The sequence below is a fragment of the Lissotriton helveticus genome, chromosome 3_1 (genome assembly GCF_964261635.1).
Source record: "Lissotriton helveticus chromosome 3_1, aLisHel1.1, whole genome shotgun sequence".
In the NCBI taxonomy this organism is placed as follows: Eukaryota; Metazoa; Chordata; class Amphibia; order Caudata; family Salamandridae; genus Lissotriton; species Lissotriton helveticus.
In genome coordinates, this window is record NC_136061.1 from 1,071,270,523 (window position 1) to 1,071,297,296 (window position 26,774).

The 26,774-nt window shown below is 41.5% G+C and overlaps 1 protein-coding gene across 1 annotated transcript in view; it reads right to left on the reverse strand.

Annotated features, from left to right (window-relative positions):
- The window catches only part of LOC144823277 (sodium channel protein type 2 subunit alpha-like), a 942,252-nt gene that overhangs the window by 687,569 nt on the left and 227,909 nt on the right, over positions 1 to 26,774 (reverse strand). Inside the window, exon 4 of the mRNA XM_078681632.1 lies at positions 9,610 to 9,699. Within this exon, the coding sequence (XP_078537758.1) occupies positions 9,610 to 9,699 (90 nt within the window). The remainder of the gene's footprint in view (positions 1 to 9,609; positions 9,700 to 26,774) is intronic.

Sequence of the window (26,774 nt, forward strand, 5' to 3'; positions counted from 1 at the left end):
AGACTCTGACTAGTATTGAAACATTATAATTAGGAGGAGCGTATAAGTGTACGATGATTTTGGTACTACTACCTGCTGCTTATGGTAATTACTTTCAAATGCACGTGTTAGTTTTAGCTGTAAAGTGGGCAAACATAATACATAATGGTACCCGTAATCTGTTAATCATGTACTTTGGAATATCTGTGAATGTGGTGGTCATGAAGAGTGCAGTTCCTATCTTACCCAAGTGTCAGATTTAGTGGGAATTCAGCCAACATGAATAGTATCTGACCTGGTAAGCAACTGCGTTTTTTGTTGCCTGTATGTTATTTTCTAATAGAAATACTGCTTGTTATATTAACTCACAAGTTGATTTAGCTAGCGGAGCCAAGTAACATTTATTCTGCGAATAATGTTGCCCAAATTTCAGAATTTTAATCAGGTGACTTCTCCGTTATCTCACTTTCCTCCATCTAGTTTCCAATACCTCTCTTTATGTTTTTGCGCCATTTTTTTTTCTATAGATTACATCCATGGTTTAAAAAGTGCTAATTAATCTATGTATGTTTTGGAGTAAGGTGTCCTTGGACTGCATTTAAGGCCTTTGGAATCAGGTGCCAGGAGGTGTCTGCACTTTTCTTATGAGTGTGTAGAATCCATTGCTCTGATTAAAAGTCAGGCACCTGATTGTTAGTGGTTCCATCTGATTATTTATGATTAGGAATTTCTGCACCCAGGGTTACAGGGCGTGGGACAACTTGACATTTCATGCCAGAAAAATGGGCAGGAAACAAATAGCACAAGACTTTGGCCCCAGAAGCAGCCAAGTTTCATGCTGCATTTTTTACATTGCTTCTCACTTCTAAAAACATGCCTTTCCCTTCCCTCTCGTGTTCTTCCACCTCACTACCTCACCCTTGAATCCACACTGACTCCACAAACATATACCAAATTCTCAGAGCAGGTGGTAAATGTATAAGTAAAACAGTATGGAATAGAGGATTACATGTTGTTTATGGTAAGAATAATCAGCTCCATAATTAATTCCCCGCTCCAAGGGGAAATGTATTTTACTGCATGGAAATGGTAAAAGCGAATGCATCTTTACCGTGCAATAAAATCACACCAGTTTTGTGCAACTAGTAATTAGGGTGTAAGGGAACAGGGAAGAGATTTAGGAGCCTATTTACTAATCTTTTATGGAACGCAGAGCAGCAAATAAAGGTGCTGCTCTGCGTGAAAAGGAGAGAGCAGAAATGCTCCATATTTACAAAGATATAGAGCATTTCTGCTCTCTCTTGCACTGGCGCGCCGAGTGCAGCCTAGCACCAACGGAGACACCCTTAGTGCAAGGTTGTCAGGATTGTTTTTGTGCAGGAGATAATCTTTCCTCGGCAACAACACTTCTTAAAGGCATTTACCCCTTTCGATGGTGATCCAGAATGTATCACGCATAGAAAGGGGAAGCAAAATGGGAAATAAAGATACTTCTCCTTGTTAAGCCTCACTGGGGAAGGTGCAGCATTTTAGTACATTCCCAGGTTTGCGAGCGTTTGGAAATCTGAGAGTGCACCAAAATCCATGGGTGGATGCATGGGAACGCCTCGCAGGCATCATGTAAGACAACGCAGTTCATGGGGCTGCTTTGCATAACTTTTTCTTTACAAAGTCAAGCAAGGCGGCGCAAATTACTCCTTCGTGGTTTCGTGTTAAGGACTTGCGTTGTCTTTGTGTGACACCTTCCTTGATATATAGGTGTTGCATGAGATAGGATTCAAGACTTTCGGGGAGGAGTCAGCATAGAGTTCAGAAACAGATGCTTCATATAAGGCCAAAACACATTTCCAGAGAAAAAGTATCATAAGTAGAAAAGTTCTTTTAGAGATGTTTGAATGTGAAAAGAACGGATGGATCGCCAGAAAGGGGGCAGATGTGAGTGGTCAAGCCATAATGACACAGCAGCATCGGGAAAGGTAGTTTGTGCACATCCTGTGCCCTCCAACCTGAAATAATTGTTAAAAGGGAATAATGAACAGCACCGTAGAATCTACGTAAACTCTATATAAAGCGAGTGATTAGTTACACCCTAGTGGCAGCCCTGAGCAACGCAGCTCCATGATTTTAAACAGATAACTAACTACCAAACATCAGCAATTGTGTCCTGACATGTCTTGACCTCTTTTTGTATGTTCTGGACAAGTCACAAAGAACTTGGACCGTGGGTGAGAAATGACCACCTTCAACTGGAATCATTATTTTTTAATCACTGTAGAATTTAGAACGACACACAACCAAGGCAGGAGAATGGGAATGGAAGGGAAAGAAAGCAATTCAACTGCTTTTTAAAAAGATTTTCTGCTTCACTATTCTTTAATACATTGTCAGAGTCTAGTATAATTTTTTAAAAACTAGTCAGTCTTAGCGAAAAATAAAGGGAGTCAAAGTGGCTAACAGTGCTGATCGGCAGAAACGTATTATTACTTCTAATGCTTTCCTTCCCGCATTAAAAGCGTATGGAAAACCTTTTAGTATCCCATGCAAACTGGCAGGGAGCTGGTACTATGCTAATTAGAATTTTGATCTTAATTACAGCGCCAATCTCTCTCCAGTCAATCGAATTGGATTTGTAAAAAGTTAAAGGGCACATGAAATCTGGCTATAGAAGAAAGTTCATTGTTACAAGTTGTTTGCTGACTCAATGCCTCAAAAAGTGGTGTATGAAAGGCAATTGCTTCACATAACAACAATCTGAAGCCCGTTGCGGCATCTCCTCAAAAGCCACTGTTCCTTTGTTTACCTAGTGGGCACTGATATCTACTGTATCATTAGGGATTTTAACCTCCTGCCAATGGCTGGCTTTGATGTTGTTTTTAAAAGCGGAATGTGTCATTGCTACACCTTACTTCCACGCATTGGGTTTCCTGCTTACTTTTGGGATTAGGTGGTACAAAAGGGGGTGGTGATGGACGGAGCATCTGAACCAATCAAACACTCACACCCAGTCAAAAGATCTGGGTTTGATCCATCACCGTTCTTTAGCCCACTCTGCCACCCCAGTTCAGACATGGCTATATGCAAATCAGTCTGACCCTGTGCCTCATGGGAACAGTCCAGCCCGAACTGCCAAGCCATGCCTTTTTACTTTTGGGATTACACATTTTCTCTTCATACAGTGAAGTTTGGCAGTGAGTAAGTAAGTAAAATGTTTATTTGTATATGATTAATTAAAATCTTTACAAAATTGAAAAACGTCCGTAGTTGTTGTTATTTAAACATAACAAAAAATAGGATGCATAAAATTACAGTGTTAGTAACAGTTTTGTGGTTACCATCAAAGGATTTAAAAAAGTTCATCTAGCATGGTTAAGTCTCTTTCTTATTAGGTCAAAGAATTTCACAACTTGACAGTTCAATTTAGTGTCGCTAGTAGAAAAGCACAATATGGCTGCCTGTCTGCAGGTCCGAACGGCATGAAGGTTAAAAAAAGGACGTAGAGATTGTACCTCAAGTCCTTTACGCTAGGGCAGATGCAAATCACATGGATTATATCCTCCTTGCCGGTTTTACACATGCGACACTGTTGTGAGGGGTTATTTCTCTCCCAAGGTGGAAGATGTGGCAATATGGGAATTACCCCGAGTCGTAATTTTAGGAATTTTTCTTTAACGTTTATTTTCATGCCGATGCTGAAGTACGCTTGTGGCCGCAGTTTTTCATAGGCACCCACCGTTAGCCATCCATGTGCTCTATTTGCTAGGTCTTTCTTGTCTTCTATCGCTGAGATGATGCTAGCTGATTTTTTAGCTACTTTTTTAAAAGACAAGAAATCGATTGATGTTTCCGTGAAGTTTGGCAGTGACAGTTCATCTTCTGTATTGTAAAGGGAAAAGTCAAATTTTCTTGAAAAAGCACACGAGGGGTCGTGTTATGTACAGGAAGGAAACAATGCCCTGGTCTGTGCTGCTGTCGGGAATGTGCAGCAAAGAAGGTGCAGCAGCATAGAATGAATTGGCTACTGGGCCAGGAGTATGGAATGTGTCTCACGCGCCACCACAGAGTGGAGAGGGGGGACGAATGTTGCTCTAGATGAGCCCACACTTTGGAATGCAACATTGACAGGGTCTACACTGCACAGATCTCAGACATTTTAGATGTCAGGGACAGAGTGAAATACGGCACTATTATATCATAATACCACTGCTTGCACTAGGGTCAGTGGGGCCTACATTTTAAAACCTGAGTAGGGGCAAAAGACAGGAGTGTCGTCTTTCGCCCTAAATCTTGGACTTAGCAATGGAATCACTCACCTGCTGGGTGAGGGAGAATTCCCTGGTGCGGGGACTGAGTTGGGACACGGATGGAACACAAGATGGGGGCTGATTTAGGGATTGGTACCTATCAATCCACATGGGTTTTGTTATTTGAGTATGTATATTGCGAGAGACCCGGGGGTATTCTCTAGGGAGATTCTGCATAATATCCTTACCAAGTTTAAAGATGATACAAGTTACTGGAAACTTTTAGCACTCTCTCTGATGGGCTGGTTAGCCATTACATGATTGTGGTGCCCAAGTTCTTATATCTACTACAAAACATACCATGCCATGTACCAGAGGAATTCTTTTGAAATGTAGATAGGAAATTAAAGCTACTCCTGTGGAATGGTGGAACTCATAGAATTGCCTTGAATAAGCTATCTCATGGGGTCTATAATGGAGCCATCACCCTACTTGACACAAAGTATTGCTGGGCCTCAAAACTGCCAGTCATGAACAGCTAGATGTTTTAAGCCTTAGGAGGAGCCATTGGTGCAGCACAATCAGTTCTGGATTGGCCTGAAGGGGTACCCGGCAGCCCTATATGAGAGGTAAGATAGAGTCGAATGTCCGATGTTTAAAAGGGGATTTCTGCAGATATGGGAGCGCTTGAAGAAATTACTTTGGTGGCATAATATCTTAACAAAAGAGCCACCACTATAGAATTTGGCATGACTGGGTAACAGAAACAGGCTAACTGGCCTTGGAGGATGGAATCTAATAACCAAAGATAAGCTTGGTGATGTGTGGCACGAGGACACTATTAAAATGTTTCAGACTCTTAAAGAAGAATATAGGATGACAGAGGGTGAGTGTTCTCCCTGGCATCCTTGGCGTGGTTTTCCCAAACTTTTTGCCACTGCTATCTCGCGCTAGAGTGCTTGTACTCTTTCCTTAAAACACAGTAGAATTAGCTTATACCCAATTGGAATATTTTATTTACTTATAAGTCCCTAGTAAAGTGCACTACATGTGCCCAGGGCCTGTGAATTAAATGCTACTAGTGGGCCTGCAGTACTTATTGTGCCAACCACTTAAGTAGCCCATTAAACATGCCTCAAGCCTACCATCGCAGAGCCTGTGACTGTAGTTTAACCTGTCATTTCGACCTGGCAAAATAAACTTTTTGCTAGGCCCAAAACCCTCCTTTTTAATACATATAAGTCCCACCGGGGTAGGCCCTAGACAGTCCAGAAGGCAGGTTGCAATGTATTAAAAAGTAGTATATGTAAATCTTTCATTACTGCAAGGCCTATTTCTCCCATAGGATAACATTGGAATTGCCTTATTACATTTTATAAGTTGGATTTCCAAATGGGAAGATATATCCAGTTCGAGTTTGGTGTCTCTGAAATCCTAATTTAAAATCCTAACTAATGGTGAAATTGGATTTTCAATTACAAGTCTGAAAATGGCACTTTTAGAAAGTTGTAGCAAGGGAAAGGACCAGGACCTGTGTTATCTTTGGCATCTTTAAATTACCGCTAGACCAAACATATTTATTTTCATTTGATCTGGTACTATATTTATACCTTTTCTTCAACTTTTTAAGTTTTTTTTAGTATGCTCAAAGCAGAAGAGACATTAAAGTCTATAGGCAGAAAAAAACTTATGTACATGTGGTTCACAAACATAAAGCAACAAAATTAAATATGTGGTACACAATATAAACACACATATGTGAAACAAATCATAAACAATACATCCTCTTATCTTGATAGTCTTGTGTTACCTTTAGCATCACAATCCAAATACTATTTCAAATCTACATATTATTTCAAAGACATTCAAAAGATGATGACTACTTAAACATTTCAATTAAGAAGGAATGGGGGGACACGGGGAAAACATTAATGTTGTAATACATGGGACTTTTCCTCTATATGTAGACAAAACTCAAATTTATAGTTCCTCATTTTCATTTGTTAGCTCTCATCTAGTTTCTCGAAGTGGCCTCACTTCGAGAAACTAGATGAGAGCTAACACATGAAAATTCAGAAAAAAGAGCTAACTGTAATAAACAACGTTCCTTGAGGACGAGTGCTCTGTTTAAAGAAAACCAAACAGTGCTGCCAAAAAACCAAGAGCCCTGATGAGAGTCCATTTATTCGTTATGAGAGACTCAAAACGCGTTGGCTTTATCACGATATAGGATAAGGACACAGAGGAACTATAAATTTGAGTTTTGTCTACGTATAGAGGAAACGTCCCATGTATTACAACATTAATGTTTTCCCCGTGTTCCCCCATTCCTTCTTAATTGAAATGTTTAAGTATGCAACATCTTTTGAATGTCTATAAAATAATATGTAGATTTGAAATAGTATTTGGATTGTGATGCTAAAGGTAACACAAAACTATCAAGATAAGCGGATGTATTGTTTATGATTTGTTTCACGTATGTGTGTTTATATTGTGTACCACATATTTAATTTTGTTACTTTATGTTTGTGAACCACATGTACATAAGTTTTTTCTGCATTCAGACTTTAATGTCTCTTCTGCTTTGAGCATACTATAAAAACTTAAAAAGTTGAAGAAAAGGTATAAATAAAGTACCAGATCAAATGAAAATAAATATGTTTGGTCTAGCGGTAATTTAAAGACGCAAAAAATGACACAGGTCCTGGTCCTTTCCCTTGCTACAGATATATATACGGCCTAGCCAGAACCTGTGCCGTCGGGCCTTACTCCCCTTGTTACCGACTTTCAGAAAGTTAGCATTTTCTAGCCTAGGCCATTTGCGGCCTGCAGTCTGTCTCTGGTCACATGACTGGGTTTAGTTAGCAGTTAGGCATTGTGTATTCTTCCCAGACAGCCACACACAATGGGAGCCTAGGTACAATTTGATGGGCTATCCTGCCATGGTGGGAGGGAGGAGATGGACACAGCCTCACTTACACCTTAATAGGCTGTATCCTGTCTCCACACAAAGAGCTGCATTCACTCTGTAGTTAGTTAGAAGCCAGGGCCCGCAGGGCATCTCTGCACTTCAAAGGCATGCTTCTAGAAGGTTCGCTCCACTTCAAAGGCACATCTGTGTATAAAAGAAGGACCTCAGACACTACCACTTTACACTTCTGGAACTGTGGATACTCTAAGAGGAAGAAGGACTGCTGTGGTGCTGAACGGACTGCCACTCTGCTGGACTCTTGCTTTGCTGACCCGCTAACCTCTTGCCTGCGTCAGAAGGACTAGTCAAGCATCTCTTGAACCCAGAACCCATAGCGACTTCAAGAGCTATTTGGATGGCCTCCAGAACTGAAGCTTCAGGGACAGTAGGCTCCAACAATCTTGCATCTGCCTCAGAACTCTGACATCTGTGAGTCTAGCCTCCCAAGTGGTGCCACCTCAGTCCTGAACCTATTGCAGTGGGCTAAATGTGCTCACCAGTGGAAGTGGAGCCTCTTCTATTCTGAACAGCGCATCCCTGAGCTGAACCAATGCCTCTCCTTGGCTGAGCAGCGCATCCTCAAGTGGGACCGATGAACTGCTGCTGCTGCATGGATTGAACCCAGTGCAGAAGGCCCGCCGTTTCCTCATCCTGTTTCAAAACCCTCCGCATGCTTCGCAAAATCTACATATGGATCCCCATTGGAGCCAGGACAGTCACCCAGGCCCTTGTCAGCAGCAGGCTGGACTACGGCAACGCCTTCTATGTGGGAACCACCACCAAACTCCAGAAAAGACTTCAACACATACAGAACGCCTCTGCACGCCTTATCCTCAATATCCCCCACCACAGACACATCACTGCCCACCTGAAAGTCCTGCACAGGCTCCCCGTCAACAAGAGGATCACCTTCAAGCTCCTTACCCACGTTCACAAAGCACTCCACAACACCGGACCAACATACCCCAACAAATGACTTACCTTATACACCCCGAACCGCCAACTTTGCTCCGCTGACCTCGCCCTCGCCACAGTACCATGCATCCACCGATGACCACCAGCGGCAAATCATTGTCCCACCTCGCCGCCAAGACATGGAACACCCTCCCCATCCACCTGAAACAGACCCAGGACCTGCTGACCTTCAGAAGACTTCAGACCTGGCTGTTCGAGCAGGAGTAGCATCTTGAGACCCTCACGGATGAGTAGCACACTCTACAAATGTCTGATTGATTGATCATGATTGTATGGTGGGATACAGCACAGTTATATGGGGACTGTACCTCCCTTTTGCTATATTATTGCTTAGTTTGACCTACACCAATAATATAAGTTATTTTTTAAAGAAATGTAGATCCAGACAAATGATTCCAAGGCAACAAACAATGTATCCATTATTTTTTCCATCTGTTTTTAGATGAATTATTTATAAAGAAAATAACCAAGCCTACATCATTCAAAAACATATTAATCTCAGTATCTCAGTGATCGTATTTCCCGATTCTTCCTTTTAAGAAAATGAAGGGAAACAGCATACCCTCACAACTTTTGCCCTTTAAGAAATCTTGATAGATATTGACACAAATTTCATGGAGATTAGTCAAAAGGGGTTCAAGGCTATAGCCAAATAATTATGTCCATCTATGACAGAGCATATAACATAGGCTAGATATTTACTGTGACTAACTCCACAGTATGTACTCTGAAAAAGATAAATGAATAATAAAGGTCAACGCTAAATGCATAAAAACAAATAGAGAGTAAAAATCAAAAAAACATATACAATTGTTAGAATCGAGATAAGGTTTGATGGACAACAGAGAAATATGAGTCAGATTTCAAACACAAGAAGATGGCGTATGTGGCAAAAGTGAGAAACTGGAATGTTATAGAGAAACAATCATACATAGAAAACATTCTTTGTGTGCTATATCGTAACTGATGAAAATTTAAGAACAGATGGACATTAAAAAACATGCAGTTCCTGTGCTATCTGTTAAATGTGAAAATATAATGGAGCACAAAAAAATGATTGCATGAAGAAAATAAAAAGGCACCTGTAGTATAGGCATTCAATGCATTGCAAATAGTTTGATAAATACTATTGTGACATATTCTAAGTCAACCATATATGGACATCATATTTTACAATTGTTAAGCATAGAGAACCCTTTGGAAATTAGCGAGGCGATAGCCCTCTGTCAAAACCCAAATAAATCACAGTGCTTTCTGTAGTTGTTTTTCCATATTTTCAGTCAATGTTCATACCCAATGACTCTTGTCCTGTATTGTAAATAGTTCACTTTAAGATATAATTAAAAAAAACTATTAAGAAAATGGGAAATACTCTAGCACATTTTAAACTGTAACACAGAAAAAGTATGTTTTTGCAGTTGAAGTGGTTTTATGTTCACTTACTCTACATTCTTGGTCCATTCCGGTGGATTAATCATGGTCATAAAAACACAGTTGGTTAAAATAGTGCACATGATGAGCATGCTGAATAATGTGGACTTTAGTCAAGGAAAATATTGGCACAATAGAAACGACATTTTACAATATATGATAGCTCCCTAAAAGCACAACTGAACAAAAGCAATAGTTTTGCTGAATTCACATACGTTAGTATTGAAATTCTGTGTTTTGCTTATGGTTTTATTTCTATAGGAATAGGCACATGTATTACATTTTATTCAAAATATCTGTAAACATGAAGATATCATTAGTGCACATATTAAAACAGTAACAAAGCTCCATTTATCTTGGTCAAAACTGTGTACTAATTACTGATATGCCAGCTGTCACAAATGAATACTGGCACTGCAAAAGACACATGTTTTATCAATCATTAAACTTTTTAAAGGAATGTATCTTAGCCTGGGATCAATACACATCAGAGAGGGAAGAACACAATAAATTGTTGCGTTAATAATTAGTGAATAGGAGTAATACTCATTGATAATTCACCTACTCCTCCAACTAACATCAAGCCAAAACAGAGTGTGTTCCTTAATGACCATTTTAAAATTATTTACAATGTTGAAAAGAGGGGCACACAACATTATTTTGTAAAAGGTTCCTTGGAAAACTCTACAGGGCCGATTACATGAAGCCCGCAGATGAGACATGGTAAAGTTACACACAGCATTGCTGATACTTGTTGGTATTACCTACCATTTACATGACCATATTGATATTTCAAATCTGGAATGAAGACTAACATGGGGAAAGAGATGTTACAACACTGCTTTCTCCAAGTTTCCCTCAAATTCTGGCTGTTTCCACAGCACATTTGCATCTGCGTTTTGCAGGAGCAATCACATACACCTCCTGCAAGATCTCCCACACTTTACACCTACCCACTCCTTTAGCACCAACAGCACTCAGCGCCCCACTCACTTGCCCTCACACAAATCATACACTCACTCAAAGACTGAACACCACCCACACAACACAGCACACTCACACGCATGCATCTCAAAATAAAGACATGTTAAAATCAGTCTTAGGACACTACCACTAGCAGATATAGAACACCAAGCTCACAGCTCTTGCATATCACACTGATGCTGACACGAACAGCAGCAAGGAAATCTTCGCCATCAACAAAGTTTGCACCACCCCTCCTGCCGCATCCAGCAACCTCAACCCCTCACAAGACCTTTGCAATAGGCTCTTGGAATTCTTCTGTAACAAAATCACCTCCATATGCAGCAACTTTGACCCTCAACTGGACCCTGTTGCCTTTGCAACTCAACATCCCATCAAAGTTGAAGAACGAACCCTGGCCTCATGGCCTGCCATCACCACCATTGTAATTGCTGCTACAATGAAGACCATCCACTTGGGGGCCCTGTTTAAACCTGGCCCTCACAATGCCTTCACCAAAGCACTTCTACCAATCTGCGAAGCACTAACACCCATCCACAATGCCTCCATCTATTCAGCCATATTCACGGACACCTGGAAACATGCCACCTCCTGCTAAAGAAACCATCCGCAGGTCCAGTCATGCTTTTGAACTACAGACCCATCTCCCTTCTGCCCTACTCGCCAAAGGCCTTAGAGAAACTAATCAACTGTGCCTAACTCCCACCTTAATAATCACCAGCTCCTCCATGCAATAGTCTTTATTCAGGCCCAACCACAGTACATAAATCACACTCATCACTGCCACAGATGATATCTGCATGATCCTTTACAGGGCAGACACAGCAGCCCTCACTCTCCTGGACCTCTGTGAAGCATTCCACACGTTCTCACACTCCATCCTCATCAGGTGCCTGCATGAAATTGACATCTAAGGAACCGCTCTATACTGTATCTGCTCCTTCTTAACAGATAGAACACAAGGTGTCAGCCAGACACCTTACTCATTGGAAGCCCAAAAACTCATCTGCATTGTACCTCAGGGTTTATCACTCAGACCCACTCTTTTCAATGGATACATGATCCTTTTTGCCTACGTCATTCATGCACACAACATCAACATCCTCCCACAAGCCAATGTCATGCAACTCATACTATTCCTCTCGGACAAGAATCTTACCACAAAAAATAAGTTAGCCACTTGCATGACCAAAATTGCTTAATGGATGAAAGCAAACTGTCTCAAGATCAACACAGACATGACAGAATTAGTGCTCATCGTCGAGAACATCTCCCCCTGGAACCCTGACTGGTGGCCAGCTGAAATCAGACCTATGCCCACATCCAGCACCTAAGCCAGGAACCTCAAAATGATCATTGACAGCAAACTGGACATGATGGCACAAGTCAGTGCAGTCCCAAGCAACACTAGAAAAACTGTCAAACCATAATCACCAGCAAGTTGGAATACCGGAACACCCTCTACACCAGGATCACTAAACAGCTAATCAGAAGACTACAAACAATCCAGAACTCAGAAGCTAGACTCATACTCAACCACCTACACAGAACTCACATCACACCACACCTCAGGGAGCTACACTGGCATCCGATACACAAATGTAGAAAAAGAGCAAAACTAACAAGAACGAAGAATGGAGCAATCTATTAATTAAATTGGCCGTAAACGTAGCAAACAAACCAAAAAATGTATGACATGCTATAATTTAAAGTCAAAATCTTGATAAATAACAAAGGAGTAGATTACTTAGAAATAGCAAAATGCATATAAATGTTAACCTGCCAAACTTCTCAAAAACTATGACAAATTCTAAACCAACATGCCAAATCTAAAATATATATATATATATATATATATATATATATATATATGTATATATAATATTTTATCACCCCTTCCCTGTGAGTAGGGGCGTAAGACAGGGATGTGTCCTGGCTCTGACCCTTTTCACATTGTATATTACTGACTTGGTTGCCAGCCTTAATACCTGTGATAATGTTGCTCCTAAATTGACTAACATGAGGGTTTCAGCCCTTATGTTTGACGATAATACACTTCTTTTATCCAAGTCACCGATGGGGATTTAGAAATCCATGGATGCATTTGGCAACTTTTGTAAACAAAGAGGGCTAGAAATCAATGTTGGTAAAACAACATTTATGTTCCTCAACCCGTGTCATACTACTCGTTCTAAACCAACGCTTAATGTAACTCAGTAGAACAGGTCCATCTATTTCAATATTTTGGTATTACTTCAGATGAGAACTTAGATTGGGCCCACCATATTTCAAAGCACAGGCTCAAATTGGAGCAGCATTTCCGGGGGTTATGATGATCCAGCGGGAGTTCCTCTCCAAACCAATTTCCCCAGTTGTTCAGTTGTACTCTTATCAAACACTGGGTGCGGCCCTATATGGTGCCGAGCTTTGGAGGCACAGGTTCACAAAAACATTAGAAACAGTGGTAAACCGATTTCTCAGGCAAGGGTTGTGCCTCCCGGTTGGGACCTATTTGATCCAGTTATAGTTTGATGTAGGGCTCAGGCCAATTTCTGAAAAAATTGCTGTCAGTCCTATCATATATTGGAGGAGACTCTGGGCCACATCGGAATTGTTATACTATGGTCATGGACTGGAGGAAATACTCAGTCACCCCAGGGCAGGTAATCTCCCCTGGATTAAATATGTAAGAAAGACCCTTTTGAGCATGGGCCTTGTGAAGTTGTGGTAGGTCTGCTGACTCAAAAAATGGAGCTCAAAAGGTGGTTCCAGAGTCTTAAGTCAGATATGTTATCATCACAGGCTTTAGGTACTCTAACCAGCTCATTCGTGTTGGTGGAGGATTCATATATGGCAGAGAAAGTTGTAGATGAGACAGTACCAAGCCTGGCAAGGAAACTGTATGTACACTTCAGGCATGGAACCCTTCCACTTCATACTTTTGCGTCAAAATGGGGGGCTTCTGCTGGACTGGAAGAGTTGGCCTGTCCCTCTTGTGATTATACCAAGGAAACTGTCGCCCATATGCTTATATGCTTTTTTCTGCCCAGTGTATTGTAGGGTTAGGACCAAATGGCTGAGCCCCATCTGCAAGAACCTAGATTTCACCCAGCATGCCTCAGCTTGTAGACTTTTGCAATCAGACACTAGTTAACCCTTTGCTTTTGGGAGTTTCAAGGTATTTATTAGCAGTGTGGTTTACTAGGAGGACATTTCCTTCGGCTCCTTGGGGCAATGGAGGTGAGTATTTTATACATTAACCAGCCTTTGTATGTTTGGCCTCAGTTTAATGTTCTAATAAGTAGTTTATTTGTATGTATTGCACAATTGCTCCCATTGAGTACATTTTTGTATGTATACATATATAAGGGTAAGAATAATGTTTTAACGTTGACTCCTTGTATATGTTTTTATTTGATGGTTTTAATTTTTTGCGTCTGTAAGGCATTTTGACATGATTGTAATGATTTGTATTATAAACTATCTTTTGTATTATTGTCTCTTTTATGGTAAAATGCCAAAATAAAGAGTATTGAAATAAATATATTATTAGATCAGTCAGGTCAAGAATTACTTTTTCGGTCAACATTAGTCCATAAAAAGTGCATTCAAATGTGATACATACATTGATAAAAATGCATTGACAATAATCAGGTTACATTAAAAACTTGGTAAAAGCTTAAAATACATGAATACAAATATGTTACCATTTAAAAAACAATACAACCTAAAACAATCCCTCCATTGTCAACCCCACAGACTAATTGTACAAACAGTAATTTTTAATATAAATAATACCACATTTAAGTCCGACAAATGTAATCTCGGATGACCATGAAATATATTATAATTGCTTTTTTAGATCAGTCAAAGATTTTGTTAAAATACCAATGCTGATAAAGACTGATATATATATATATATATATATATATATATATATATATATATATATATATATATATATATATATTACCTACTGGCGGTCGCCAATAGGTAGTTATAGTTAGGATTGATTTCCATAGGGAAATCGCAACATTCTATTTGGAATAACTTTAGCGCCGGTTGAGGAATCAGCCTGAATTTTTCAGCAACTTTGCCTCGCGGCGCTCCGCTCCTTCCCTGAAAGTTTGGGGGGGATTCGTCAAGCGGGGGCTGAGATAAAAGGGGGGTCCCAAAACGTGTTTTCCCCATGTTAATTTCCATAGGGCAGTCTGTCGCACTTTTAGCTCGAACGGCTGAATGGATTTTCACCAAACTTGGCAGAATTGTAGGGACTGGTAGCCCGATGTGCCTTTGCTATGTCTCAAGATATGTGGTCCAGAGGATTTTGAGTAATCAAAAACATTTATATATCTGTAAGCGCGCCCCGGTGTGCGTACCGGGGAGCGCTCCGGGCGCGCAAAGCGACCTGCGCACGGGAAGCTGATTGGCTCTTGGGTGTCTGTAAACATTCGAAACAGTTCGCAGCGGCCGCCATCTTGTGTCTCGGTAGGATCGAGACACAAGAGGTGGTAAAAACAAAAGGGAAAATAATGAAAAGGGGGCAGGGTACACCACCCCTGACCCTCTAGGTTTGATGTGGGGGCCATAAGAGGGTCCCTCGGGTAAAAAAATGTTTTCGTTTTTTTCGATTTTCGCGGGGGAGCGCCCGGTACGCGCACCGGGGAGCGTACCGGGGAGCGAATAAAAAAAAAAGAGATTGCCAGAGTGCTAAACATTTTAGCAATTTTTTATAAATGGGAGGTAGTTCTGAAAAGAACTTTTTTTTATTGTTTTTGTTGTTTTATATATTTTTTTATTTTTCTGAACATTTTTTTTTTGTTTTGTATTTTTTGAACAATTTTATATATTTTTTGGTTTTTTGGGGCGGAACAACGAAAAACAGGCATTAGAAAGGGTTCAACAGGAGCAAAAAAAATTACTTCTTGGGGTGTTTTGAGCACTTGTGGTTTTCAAATGCTCTATTAATTAAAATGATACTCCTCTCCCCATAAGAAATTAGTGCACCACAATAAATGCACACTAGCTTCAGGTGCACAAAATTCTTTTGAATAGTTGGGACTGTCTCCCTCGCCTCTGGTCCCGATAGAGTTTCCTGTGACGATATACTGGCCACAGGAGTTTGTGGGTTATCCTGGAGGTGACGCACCTCAGCAGCGCTATAATTGATTGGATGCCACCTCTGCATGTGGCGGTGCATAGTATAGTTTCCAAAACTATACTTTTTGTCTGTGCCTCGGGACAGAACTGCATTGCAAATGAGGCATGTCACGTACCGGGCATTGACCTTTTTTTGCTCTCGAGGGTAAGAAAAAAATTGCCATATAAAATTATCTATGTGGTGGGATTGCCGGGGCTCTTCACGCAAGAACTGCCTCGGCTCTACCTCCTCTTCCTCTTCTTCTTCCTCTTCCTCTGGGTTTGGAAGGAACTGTGCAGGTGGTCCTTCCTTCCTAGGTGGTTGTGGTGGTGGTGGGGGTCCACTAGCTGCAGCTACTACAGATGCCATGACTGAACAAGCAGAAACAGGCCTTCCTCTCATAAAGATGAAAGTCAGAGTGAGGAAAAAAGGTGGGGTGTTCATCATTTGCGAAAAATAAGTGTTCTGGACCAATGAAAAGTGTTATTTTCAAGTCACATGATCCAAGCTTTCATCATTTGGAAACCAAAACTGATCTGCACCAATGAAAAGTGTTATTTTCAGATCACATGACCCGATGCACTTACGCTACGCGCCCCGTAAGCGTAAGCGCGTCATGACGTTGCGCGATCGTATGCGATTGGTGACTTGGTATTTGTATTATACCCCCCCTTTTGCGAGTCTTTACTGGTAGCAATTGACGAATTGTAGTATCCTGTATTGACAGGACTATATGATTCAAATGAAATTTATGGTGCAATCCTGACGCAAGTGGAATGTATATTATTTAGTATACTGGGTTATGCAAATTTCAAGTACAGCTTTAAAAGGCCATTTAATACATTGTCAGATATCTAGGAGAAATGACTAGTCCAAAATGGCCGACTGTTTTCATGTATCAATTCACGTACCGCATACCTCATTTGTGTTTACTGCTTATGAACTGTGACGTGTATTTAACATGCTGGAAAGATGGGAGAGGTTATCGTGTGATCAAGACACCGTGGGGTGTCGAAACGCGTAGCGTTATCCGGAAATAAAAGCTTTTGACTGCATTTCCTTGAGTGCGCGGTTTTGCTTATATGCAAATTTGGAATTTGGATTGAAATCTACTCGGCTTTGAGTTTGCCGATCTGCCGCGCCACCTGACCACAGGAGGAGGTACCCGGAAGGACCCCGTTTGCCTTTTTGTGAGAAGTATGGAGGGACCCAGTGCCGGCCGCCAATGTTACCAGCATCAACTGTGTTTGTAAACTACACCAGAAGAATACAGCCACCAGAGCCCCTACTGGTAAGCCGCTCTTTGGTTTCTGCCATTTCGCGGAGTGAGCCGGTACTATCTTTGCCGCCTTTTCTCCAAGATCCGCGTTGTACGAGGAGCGGGCGCTACCTGGGGCGTGGGGTGGTTCGAAAACGGAGCAAAAACATTGACCGACAGAAAAAGAAGTCGCATTTCGAGCTTTATTCTCCGTGATTCTTTCATGTATTTTCTATGGTGAAAATAAGCGGCATCAGGAACTACTCATTGGAGTGGGAGGATATGCAGTCCAACAAATATTAAATCATAACGGTACTCAATTCCGTTTTTCCGGATATATACCAGCAGTGTCTAGAGTTGAATAAACAGACTGTGCAAGATTGTCACACGTGGAAACTGTAAAACATTGGATTTATAATGGAGGATGAAGGAGAACGCAGGAGAGAGGCAGTGGCCCTATTTGCCAGAGCACCAGGCAAAGGAGGGGGAGGAACAATAATGACGGAAAAACCAGAAAGTAACCCACTCAATGTACAACTTATGAAATATGAGAAGCTTAAAAAACAAGAAAGTGCCAAATGGTGGGAAGCAACTTCTCTTCAGGACTACGTGGAAAAGGAGATGGTACCACGTGGTCTGAGAATATATATAACACCCTCCCACGAATCCCTGAATGCTAAAATGCTAGAAGAATGGGCGCAGAACTCAGCAGCCAGCAGTAAAAACATGCTATTCATATTGATAAAGTATGCGTGGGAAGACCGGGAGGAGATTCTGAAACAACTTAAAGAATTAGAAGAGGGGTTCAAAAATAGTGAAAACCAGGATATAATTAAAAAATTCATGGGAGTTGAAAGGCCGTCTAAAGAAACATGAAGACGACATTAAATATCGCAAGCAACGCAAATTGCACAGGGATTGCGGTGATTACGATAGTGGCAGGATCCTCACTTACAGCCCAAAATATGATTATCTATATAAACAGTCAGGCTCGGAAATACAAGTACCTGAAAGTGCAGAAACAAGAGCGGATACTGTAACTCCTAGTATCACAAGTGACTCTGATACTGACACTTCAAGGAAAACCATGAGCACTGTATCTGAAACAGAAATAACTAAAAGACCAGCGACTTTTTTAGAGGAATTCAGGGTCCTCAGGACCAGGCGCAATAAGGAAGTGGAAGCAATACAACAGCAACCTTTCCAGAAAAGGACAACGAGAGGACGACCAAGGGGACAAGCAAGAGGCCGGGGAGATCACGCCAGAGACGCCTCAAGTTCCAGCAGAGGAGAAGAAAACAATAAAAAGCCAGTGGGAACCAAAAGAGGCGGCTACAGAAAAAGGAAATAATCATGGATGACGCTATGGTAAATAAAACTATAATTAATTTATCATCCAGAACTTTAACTTTTAAAGAGAAACAAACTCTCTGCTTAGGACTTACTTTTTGTCCCACTGAACTATTTGATTATGCCGGGACAAGAGTGGACATTTTTAAATTTGTCCGCAAAATGAAGTTGAAAAAGTGGCACTCACTGAGACCAAATAGAACAGTATCAGAACCTGTACTAGAAGATAGTCTTCCTGAATTAACTGTAGAAGATGTAGACTTACTTCAAGATGTATACTCTTTAGGTGATACTATGGGGGATTGTCAACAAGAGAACCAAATAGTGGGAGTAAGGGAGACAAGACTAGATTGAGCTGCAGGCACTACGTTTAAACCGAAGTCAGTATTCTTCCCCATACTACCCCATGATTCAATTGATACCTTCCAGGAAGTGGTAACCAAGGAATTGATCAAACTTAAGCATAAGCAGACCAGAACAAGAGCGAGGAATACTAATCTTTCTAAGGAACAAATGGATTTTATTTTCTCACTAGCTAATGACAAAAATATCGTCCTGAGGCCTTCAGTCAAAGGGGGCAACAGTGTATTGTGGGGTAGAGACTTATATATTACGGAGGCACTAAGACAACTAGAAGGGAGTGCCTTTTATTGTAATTCCAACTCTGAAGAATACAATATAAGTATTATTGATACTTGGGCTAAACTACTGGAATGGAAAAATGAGGGACTCCTTTCTTGGCAAGAATTTTGCTTTCTCAAAAAAGATTATCCTAAGATGCCCATTTTCTACCTTCTTCCGAAGGTCCATAAAAATCCTAGAGAACCACCAGGGAGACCTATTATTTCCTCTATAGGAAGTATCAATGAGAACCTATCAGTGTACATCGATCACTTCCTGAGGGAATATGTATGCTTACTCCCCTCCTATACTAGAGACACTACAGATTGTCTCAATAAGATCGATAACATTCAATGGGTGGAAGGAGCATTGCTCATCATGATGGATGTAAATACTCTTTACACCATAATTGACCATGTCCAGGGTATGGAAGCCTGCTATCACTTCCTCAAGCAGAGAGAAATAGGCTTCAGTGACCATACAATTATGCTTGTAGACATGATGAAATCATGTCTTAGAAATAACATCTTTATGTTTGATGGGTCACTCTTTAAACAAACTCGGGGAGCGGTCATGGGGTCAGCCTTTTCCCCCAGCTTTGCTAATTTATTCTTAGGCAAATGGGAGGAAGAAATTAGAAGAGAGACAAACCTGATAGCGGATTTTACCAAAGTTCAGTTTTGGATCAGATATATTGACGATCTTTTTGTTATCTGGTTAGGAACGGAAGAGGAAGCAGTAAAATTCATTGATAAATTGAACTCAAACAGCTACAATATAAATCTGACATATAACATCAGCAATAATTGTGTTTAATTTCTCGACACAATTATAGAAATAGCTAATGGTCACCTTGTTTCCAAACTTCACAGAAAGGAAACCTCAGGGAACAGCTTACTTCATGCCCTCAGTGCTCACCCAGATCCGTTAAAATGGAGCATACCTTATGGTGAGCTTCTGAGGGCAAGAAGAAACTATAGCAGTACAGAGGGTTTCTACACTGAGCAAGAGATTATGCTTACCAGGTTCAGAGAACGAGGATACCCTGAATGGGTCCTAACAAAAGCTGTTAACAAGATTAAGGAAATCAATAGATCTGAAACCTTGGTACCTAAATCCAGAACCGATCCTGCATCAGGGAACACGAGGATTATCACCACCTTCCATCAAGATTCCAGTAAAGTTCCAAAAATCATTGTGGACAACTGGAAAATCCTCCAAGCTGACAACATCATAGGCCCACAAATAACAGAAAGACCACAGATCACGTACAAAAGGGGTAGGAACCTGAGGGACATCTTGGTAAAGGGGATATCACGGAGACCAAGAAACAACATATTCAGGGGCTTAAGGGCTTCTATCCTTGTGGACACTGCAGGGCATGTAGAGCTAGTTTTATGGTCAAGGACATTGTAATCCCAGGTACTCAGGAACGTAGAAAAATCAAACAATTCCTGACATGCAACACTAATTATGTGGTATACGTTCTAGAATGCCCTTGTAAAACCAGGTATGTCGGAAGCACCACCTGCATGGCAAAAAAACAGGTACAAGAGCACCTTAGAGCCATAACCAATGTAGATGCCAAATATCCCATTGCTAGGCACTTTCAGGAGTTCCACCAATCTAACAACTCTCTACTGAGATTTTATGCAGTGGAACAAGTCAACATAGGAAAACGGGGGGGGCAACAGGGAATTGGCTCTTAGGAAGAGGGAATCTAGATGGATAATGGATTTAGAGACCAGATTCCCGGGAGGCCACAATATGGACGAAGAGCTGACAACACATCTTCACACAGAATAGTGTTGCATGATGTATATTTATGTCTCGACATGAGGAGTATGTACTCTACAGTAGCATGATTCTTTCTTACAGAGGAAAAATGTATTCACAATCTTGCATAGTGTAAATGTGTATAGTATACTTTCAGTATATATTTTAACTCATTTTAATTATTGTTTTTTGTTATATGTTTCTTTCAGGAGATGAGGATGGGGGATGGCATACATTTTTGAACACTTCACCTCAGCCCCACCTTTCTCCATTTGGATGGAAGATTTCACTTTATTCACATTAAGATAAGACTTTAAACACTTTTTGGGCACTGCCTCCCTCTATTTCAGACAGCAGCCTAAATACACAGTATTTCATAATAAGCTATAGTTTATTCCATTCTGCATGGCTCAGGATGATACCTCCATTATATTGGGAGTCTATCATCAAGAAATGAACACTTTTATGTATTAGTTAACCATACAACTATAATTTAATTTTGCACTAGACCGAATACATTGGTTACTGATGTTGCAAGGCATTATAAATTTTGTTGGTAATAAGCTAACATGGGCACTAGACCGCTTTTCGCAATTATCCTCATGTGGAAGAACCTTGCTCACATTGGATTGGTGACTTGGTAAACAACCTTTACAACAAAACTTTTACAACGCACTACCATTACAACGCGGTCATTACAACGCAAACTATTACAACGCATTGCACTGGGGGGCGCTCTAAGATAGGGAATAGGATAATTTACTATCCAATAACCTTCCCTAGTGTCCACGGGGACTGGAGTTGGAATAGTAAATTAAACTATTCACTATCCAACACCCAAAAGCACTATGCGTTGTAATGGATTGCGATGTAAAAACCGCGTTGAAAAGGCAGGCGTTGTAATAGCCTGCGTTGTAACGTCATACATCCGGTGACTTGGTATTTGTATTATACCCCCCCTTTTGCGAGTCTTTACTGGTAGCAATTGACGAATTGTAGTATCCTGTATTGACAGGACTATATGATTCAAATGAAATTTATGGTGCAATCCTGACGCAAGTGGAATGTATATTATTTAGTATACTGAGTTATGCAAATTTCAAGTACCGCTTTAAAAGGCCATTTAATACATTGTCAGATATCTAGGAGAAATGACTAGTCCAAAATGGCCGACTGTTTTCATGTATCAATTCACGTACCGCATACCTCATTTATGTTTACTGCTTATGAACTGTGACGTGTATTTAACATGCTGGAAAGATGGGAGAGGTTATCGTGTGATCAAGACACCGTGGGGTGTCGAAACCCGTAGCGTTATCCGGAAATAAAAGCTTTTGACTGCATTTCCTTGAGTGCGCGGTTTTGCTTATGTGCAAATTTGGATTGAAATCTACTCGGCTTTGGGTTTGCCGATCTGCTGCGCCACCTGACCACGGGAGGAGGTACCCGGAAGGACCCAGTTTGCCTTTTGTGATATATATATATATATATGTATATATATATATATATATATATATATATACATTTTCTTTTTACTGCAAACGCCTCGTATTGTAATAAAGCGAAACTGGCAGTCCGTGGGTTTTAATATCTGGCTTTACTGCACAAGGAAAATCACCCACTTGTTCTGGCCGGTACTCTCCATAGTTAAATACACCTCTTCCCCTTACAACATGATCATAGAAAGAGCACATTATTTTTCCTTTTTTTCTTTCTCTTTCGCATAGCTCCGTTAATACCACAAACGTGGCAGCCATCTTGGAGTGTACAATGTTGTCCTCAAATAGTACTTATTGAGTTTGCTCTGGCACAATACAGACTCTAATTGGAAAGTTCCTGATATGTAACAAGGAATAATGTGTTCTTCATTTCCTTAACATAACAGTCCAGAGTATATTCTGTATTTATTCAATGGACAGTTCCATTTAACCTCATGTGCCTTAAAGTGCAATGTATACATGTTTAGTCTATAGCTACCTCGTTTTGCCTTTTATTTTGGCGCTGTGTTTTTATGCAAAACAAAATTCTCATTTTCATTTTTATAAAGTGTTAGTGCTTTACAGTGCTTTTACAGTGCTTTCACCAATCCTCTAAAGTGCATGAATGTTTCCACTGTTTATATTACAGAAAATAACAAAACCAACCTTACCTCTCTCCTGGGATATTTGCATTTCTCTATGTTATTTCAATAAATACTTAAAAAACAATCATCATAACAAAGTGCTTAAGTGTTAAAACAACAAAGTGCCAGTGCTTTTCAGTTTTTCATATTTTGTCTCTTACTTGAAAAATGTGCAGTTCTGGTATAATTTAAAACAGGCATGTAAGCAATTCTTCATCCATTTAGTTCCTTGCTGTCTAATTCTAGGATGTAGTATTTTTTCAGCTTCCTCGGTTCCAATTCCCTATCCCCACCTCCTTTTCTTGGCACTTGCGGTATACAGCTGTATGTCATACATGACGGATCGCTTTGAGGTTCCTTCTCAAAATGCCTTGCTATCGGATAGCCTCGTTCTTTATTGATGATGGCCCTTCTATGCTGCAGTATTCTTTTATGAACTGATAGTGTGGTGCTTCCCCCGTAAATTTTCTGACAGGGACATTTTAAAATGTACACCACAAAACTCGTTTTACATGATAAAAAACCTTGTATTTTCACAGTTTTGTTTAAAACTGTTTGGAGAGTTGAAATGTTTTATTCATGCTTTGCATTTAAAACATTTGTGAAATCCTTCTTTTTGTTTTAACCCAGTTTGTTGAGATACCTCTCCCAAATAATCACTTTTGACCAGGTAATCTCGTAATGATTTGGATTTCCTATACGTTATTTCTGGGTTTCTCTTCATTTATATATATATATATATATATATTTTTTTTTTTTTATGTAACCATCAACAACCAAAATAGTTAAAAACAAACTGAATCCATCACATAAAATATTTGCAACACATAATCCAAACAATTCCGCATAACAATCACACACATTTGACATAAACACTATAATATCACATATCCCACCCATGATAAATTAAAGAAATAAACCTTACTGTTCTGTAGCTGCAGATCTTTCTGTTTCCACATAATAAAAAAATAGTAATCCACTAAAAATGAGATAAATAAATCCATAAATCCTCCCCAAAAAAGCAATAATATAACTAATCAAATTGAAATCCCTCAAAGCAATACAAAGTATCTAGGGGGCTCATTATGATGGCGGGCGGACATCAGTCTGCCCGCCATCATAGCGGTACTGGGACCGCCTGCCAGACGTGCGGCGGTCCCACCAGCCCAATTAGGATGCGCCCCCCAGTTTGGCGGGCGCATCCTGGCCTTTTAACATTGCAGATGGTGAAGCAGCACTGTTCGCAATGTTTGCCACTATGTACATTTCTATGCACAACGTGGCAGGCCCCACGTGGTGCCTGCCACATTGTGCATACACACCGCCATCCTAATTTGACGGTGGGTAAACCTCATTGTGATGGCGGTCCCCCGCCATCATAATGATCCTCTAGGTTCCATACAAAACCCAAAAAAGTGTTATAAAAAAAGAACCGCTCAAGGAAACCTGAAAAAAAGGACTCAATGTAAAAACCATTGATTTATTATAAAACAACACTGATTTCCTGTAAAAAAACAAATGTAAACTCTAAATGCCCATAAAACGCATTTACAGACAAAACTGGGTCTGCGAGGGGGCGGTGCAGAGGTGGAGGGTGTTCCAGGCTTTGGCAGCGAGATAGAAGGAGCGCCTCCGGCACGGCAGCAGCATATGCAAGGGATCTGGATGAGGGTGAGGTGTTTGGACCGGAGGTTCCTGGGGGGGCTTGGAAGTGCAGGCGGTGGTTCATGTAGGTGGGTCTTTGGTCGTGGAGAGCTTTCCAGGCATGGGTCAGGAGCTTGAAATGGCATCTATTCTGTACTAAGAGCCAGAGGAGGTCTTTCAGGTGATGAGTGATGCTGGCTCTCTTGGGCAGGTTGAAAATCAATCTGGTGGCTGCGTTCTGAATTGTCTGTAGTCTTTGCATGAGTTTGGTGGTAGTGCCTGTATAGAGTGTGTTGCCGTAGTCTACTCGCTGGTGACTGCGTCACCATCTACCTGGTGCTGGTGGGGAGCCACTTGAAAATGTTGCAGGGCATGAAAGAGTGTGTGGAAGCAGGCTGAGGAAAAGGCCTGATGTTTTAGGGAGAGTTTGTGTCGAGGATGATGCAGAGGTTACAGGTGTGGTCCGCGTTCCGACGGCCACCAGGAGTCATTCCAGAGGTTGGTGTGTTTGTCTTTTTGAGCTTCAGGCAGTTGTCCTTCTTCCAGGCTGAGACACTCTTCATACAGTTGTGGAAGCTGGTCTTTCTCGAGGTGGGCTCAGCTGAGAGCTAGAAGAGGAGTTGAGTGTCATCGGCATAGATGATGTTGTGCAATCTGACGATGTCTGCGAGTGGTGTCATGTAGATGTTGAAGAGGGTTTGGGCTGAGGGATGAGCCTTTGGGGATGCTGCAGATGGTGTGCTTAGCTTGCATAGGAAGTGCGGGGAGGCGGACTCTCTGGGTGTGTGCTGTGAGAAAGGATGGAATCCATCTGAGTGCATTGTGCATTTGTGATACCAATCTGGCGTAGGCAATAGATGAGTATGTGGTTAGAGACTGTTTTGAAAGCTGCAGAGAGGTCAAGCAGGATCAGGGCGTCAGATTCTCCTCTGTCGAGTAGGATGTGGATCTCATATGTTGCGGCGATCAGAGCTGTCTCATGCTGTGGTTGCTTCTGGAGCCTGATTGGGAAGGGTCCAGTAGGTTGTTTCTCTCCAGGTGTTCGGAGTTCGAGTTGATGGCCTTTTCCAGGACTTTGACAGGGATCAGGAGCAGTCAGATGAGATGGTAGGTCTGGAATTCGCTGGGGTCTGCACAGGGTTTCCTGAAGAGGGGTCTGACCTCAGGATGTTTCCAGGAGGCGCGAAGGGTGGCTGTGGTTATCAAGGCATTGTGGCTGGTGATGAGTTGGCAGCTGAGGTTGAAAAGTCGGTGGGGGCAGGGGTTGGTAGGTGCTCCAGAGTGGATGGATTTCATAAGAGCGGTATTGTTCGGTGCGCTGAGTTGTTCCCATGTGGTGAGCAGGTGGTAGGCGGTGGTGGTCGATGGGATGCTGAGGAGGTTGGAGAGTTGGGATCGAACTTTTTGGAGATGGTTGCTATCTTGTTCCAGTGGTTGGAGAAGGCGACGCAGAGTTCCTGTGAGGTGGGGATCGAGTTTTCGGTAGTGGATGGGCAGATGAACTCTCTGACAATGGTGAGGGGTTCCTTGACTTGGTTCCTTGGTTTGGTTGATACTGGTCTCAGTCTGGTGGGTCAAGGGCCTCCTTTTTTCCAGCTTTCATTTGGTGGTGGTAGTCATTGAGGGTTGATTTGAAGGCATCTTGATCAGTGTTGTTCCTGCTGGTGTGCCGTCTTCTTTCCAGTTGTTTGCATCTACATTTTGATGTGCCTACTTCTGAGGAGTACCAGCAGACTTGTTTGGAGGGTCTGTGCATCTTGGCTGGGATGGTTGGAGCGACTCAGTCAGTGGCGCAGTTGATCCAGTCGTTGAAGTTCTGTACTGCCTGATCTACATTAGTTGTGTCCTTTGGATGTGAAGTGCTGAGTGCGACCAGATGCAAAAGGGGGAGCTGTGCTGGTTGGGAGGGCAGTGCGGGCAGGTCTGGCGAGGGTGAAGTATACGATTGAGTTGTCCAACCATGTGAGTTTGGAGGTGCAGCTGTATCTGATTCTGGTGCTGGAAGTGAAGATGGGGTCCAGAGTGTGTCCTGCTTTGTGCATGGGGTCAGTGACCAGTTGCTTGAGGCCGATGTCCATTCTTTCCAAGAGGTCAGTGGAGATGGTGTCAGTGGAGTTGTCCAGGTGGAAGCTGAGGTCTCTCAAGAATACTGATTCAATGGGGAGCTGGGTGATGAATTCAGTGACGGCATTGCTGATTCTGGTCCATGGAACTGGCTGTCTGTACACTAGGGCACCTTTGATGGTGTTCTTATCGTCAGTGCGGAGCTGGAAATTCATGTG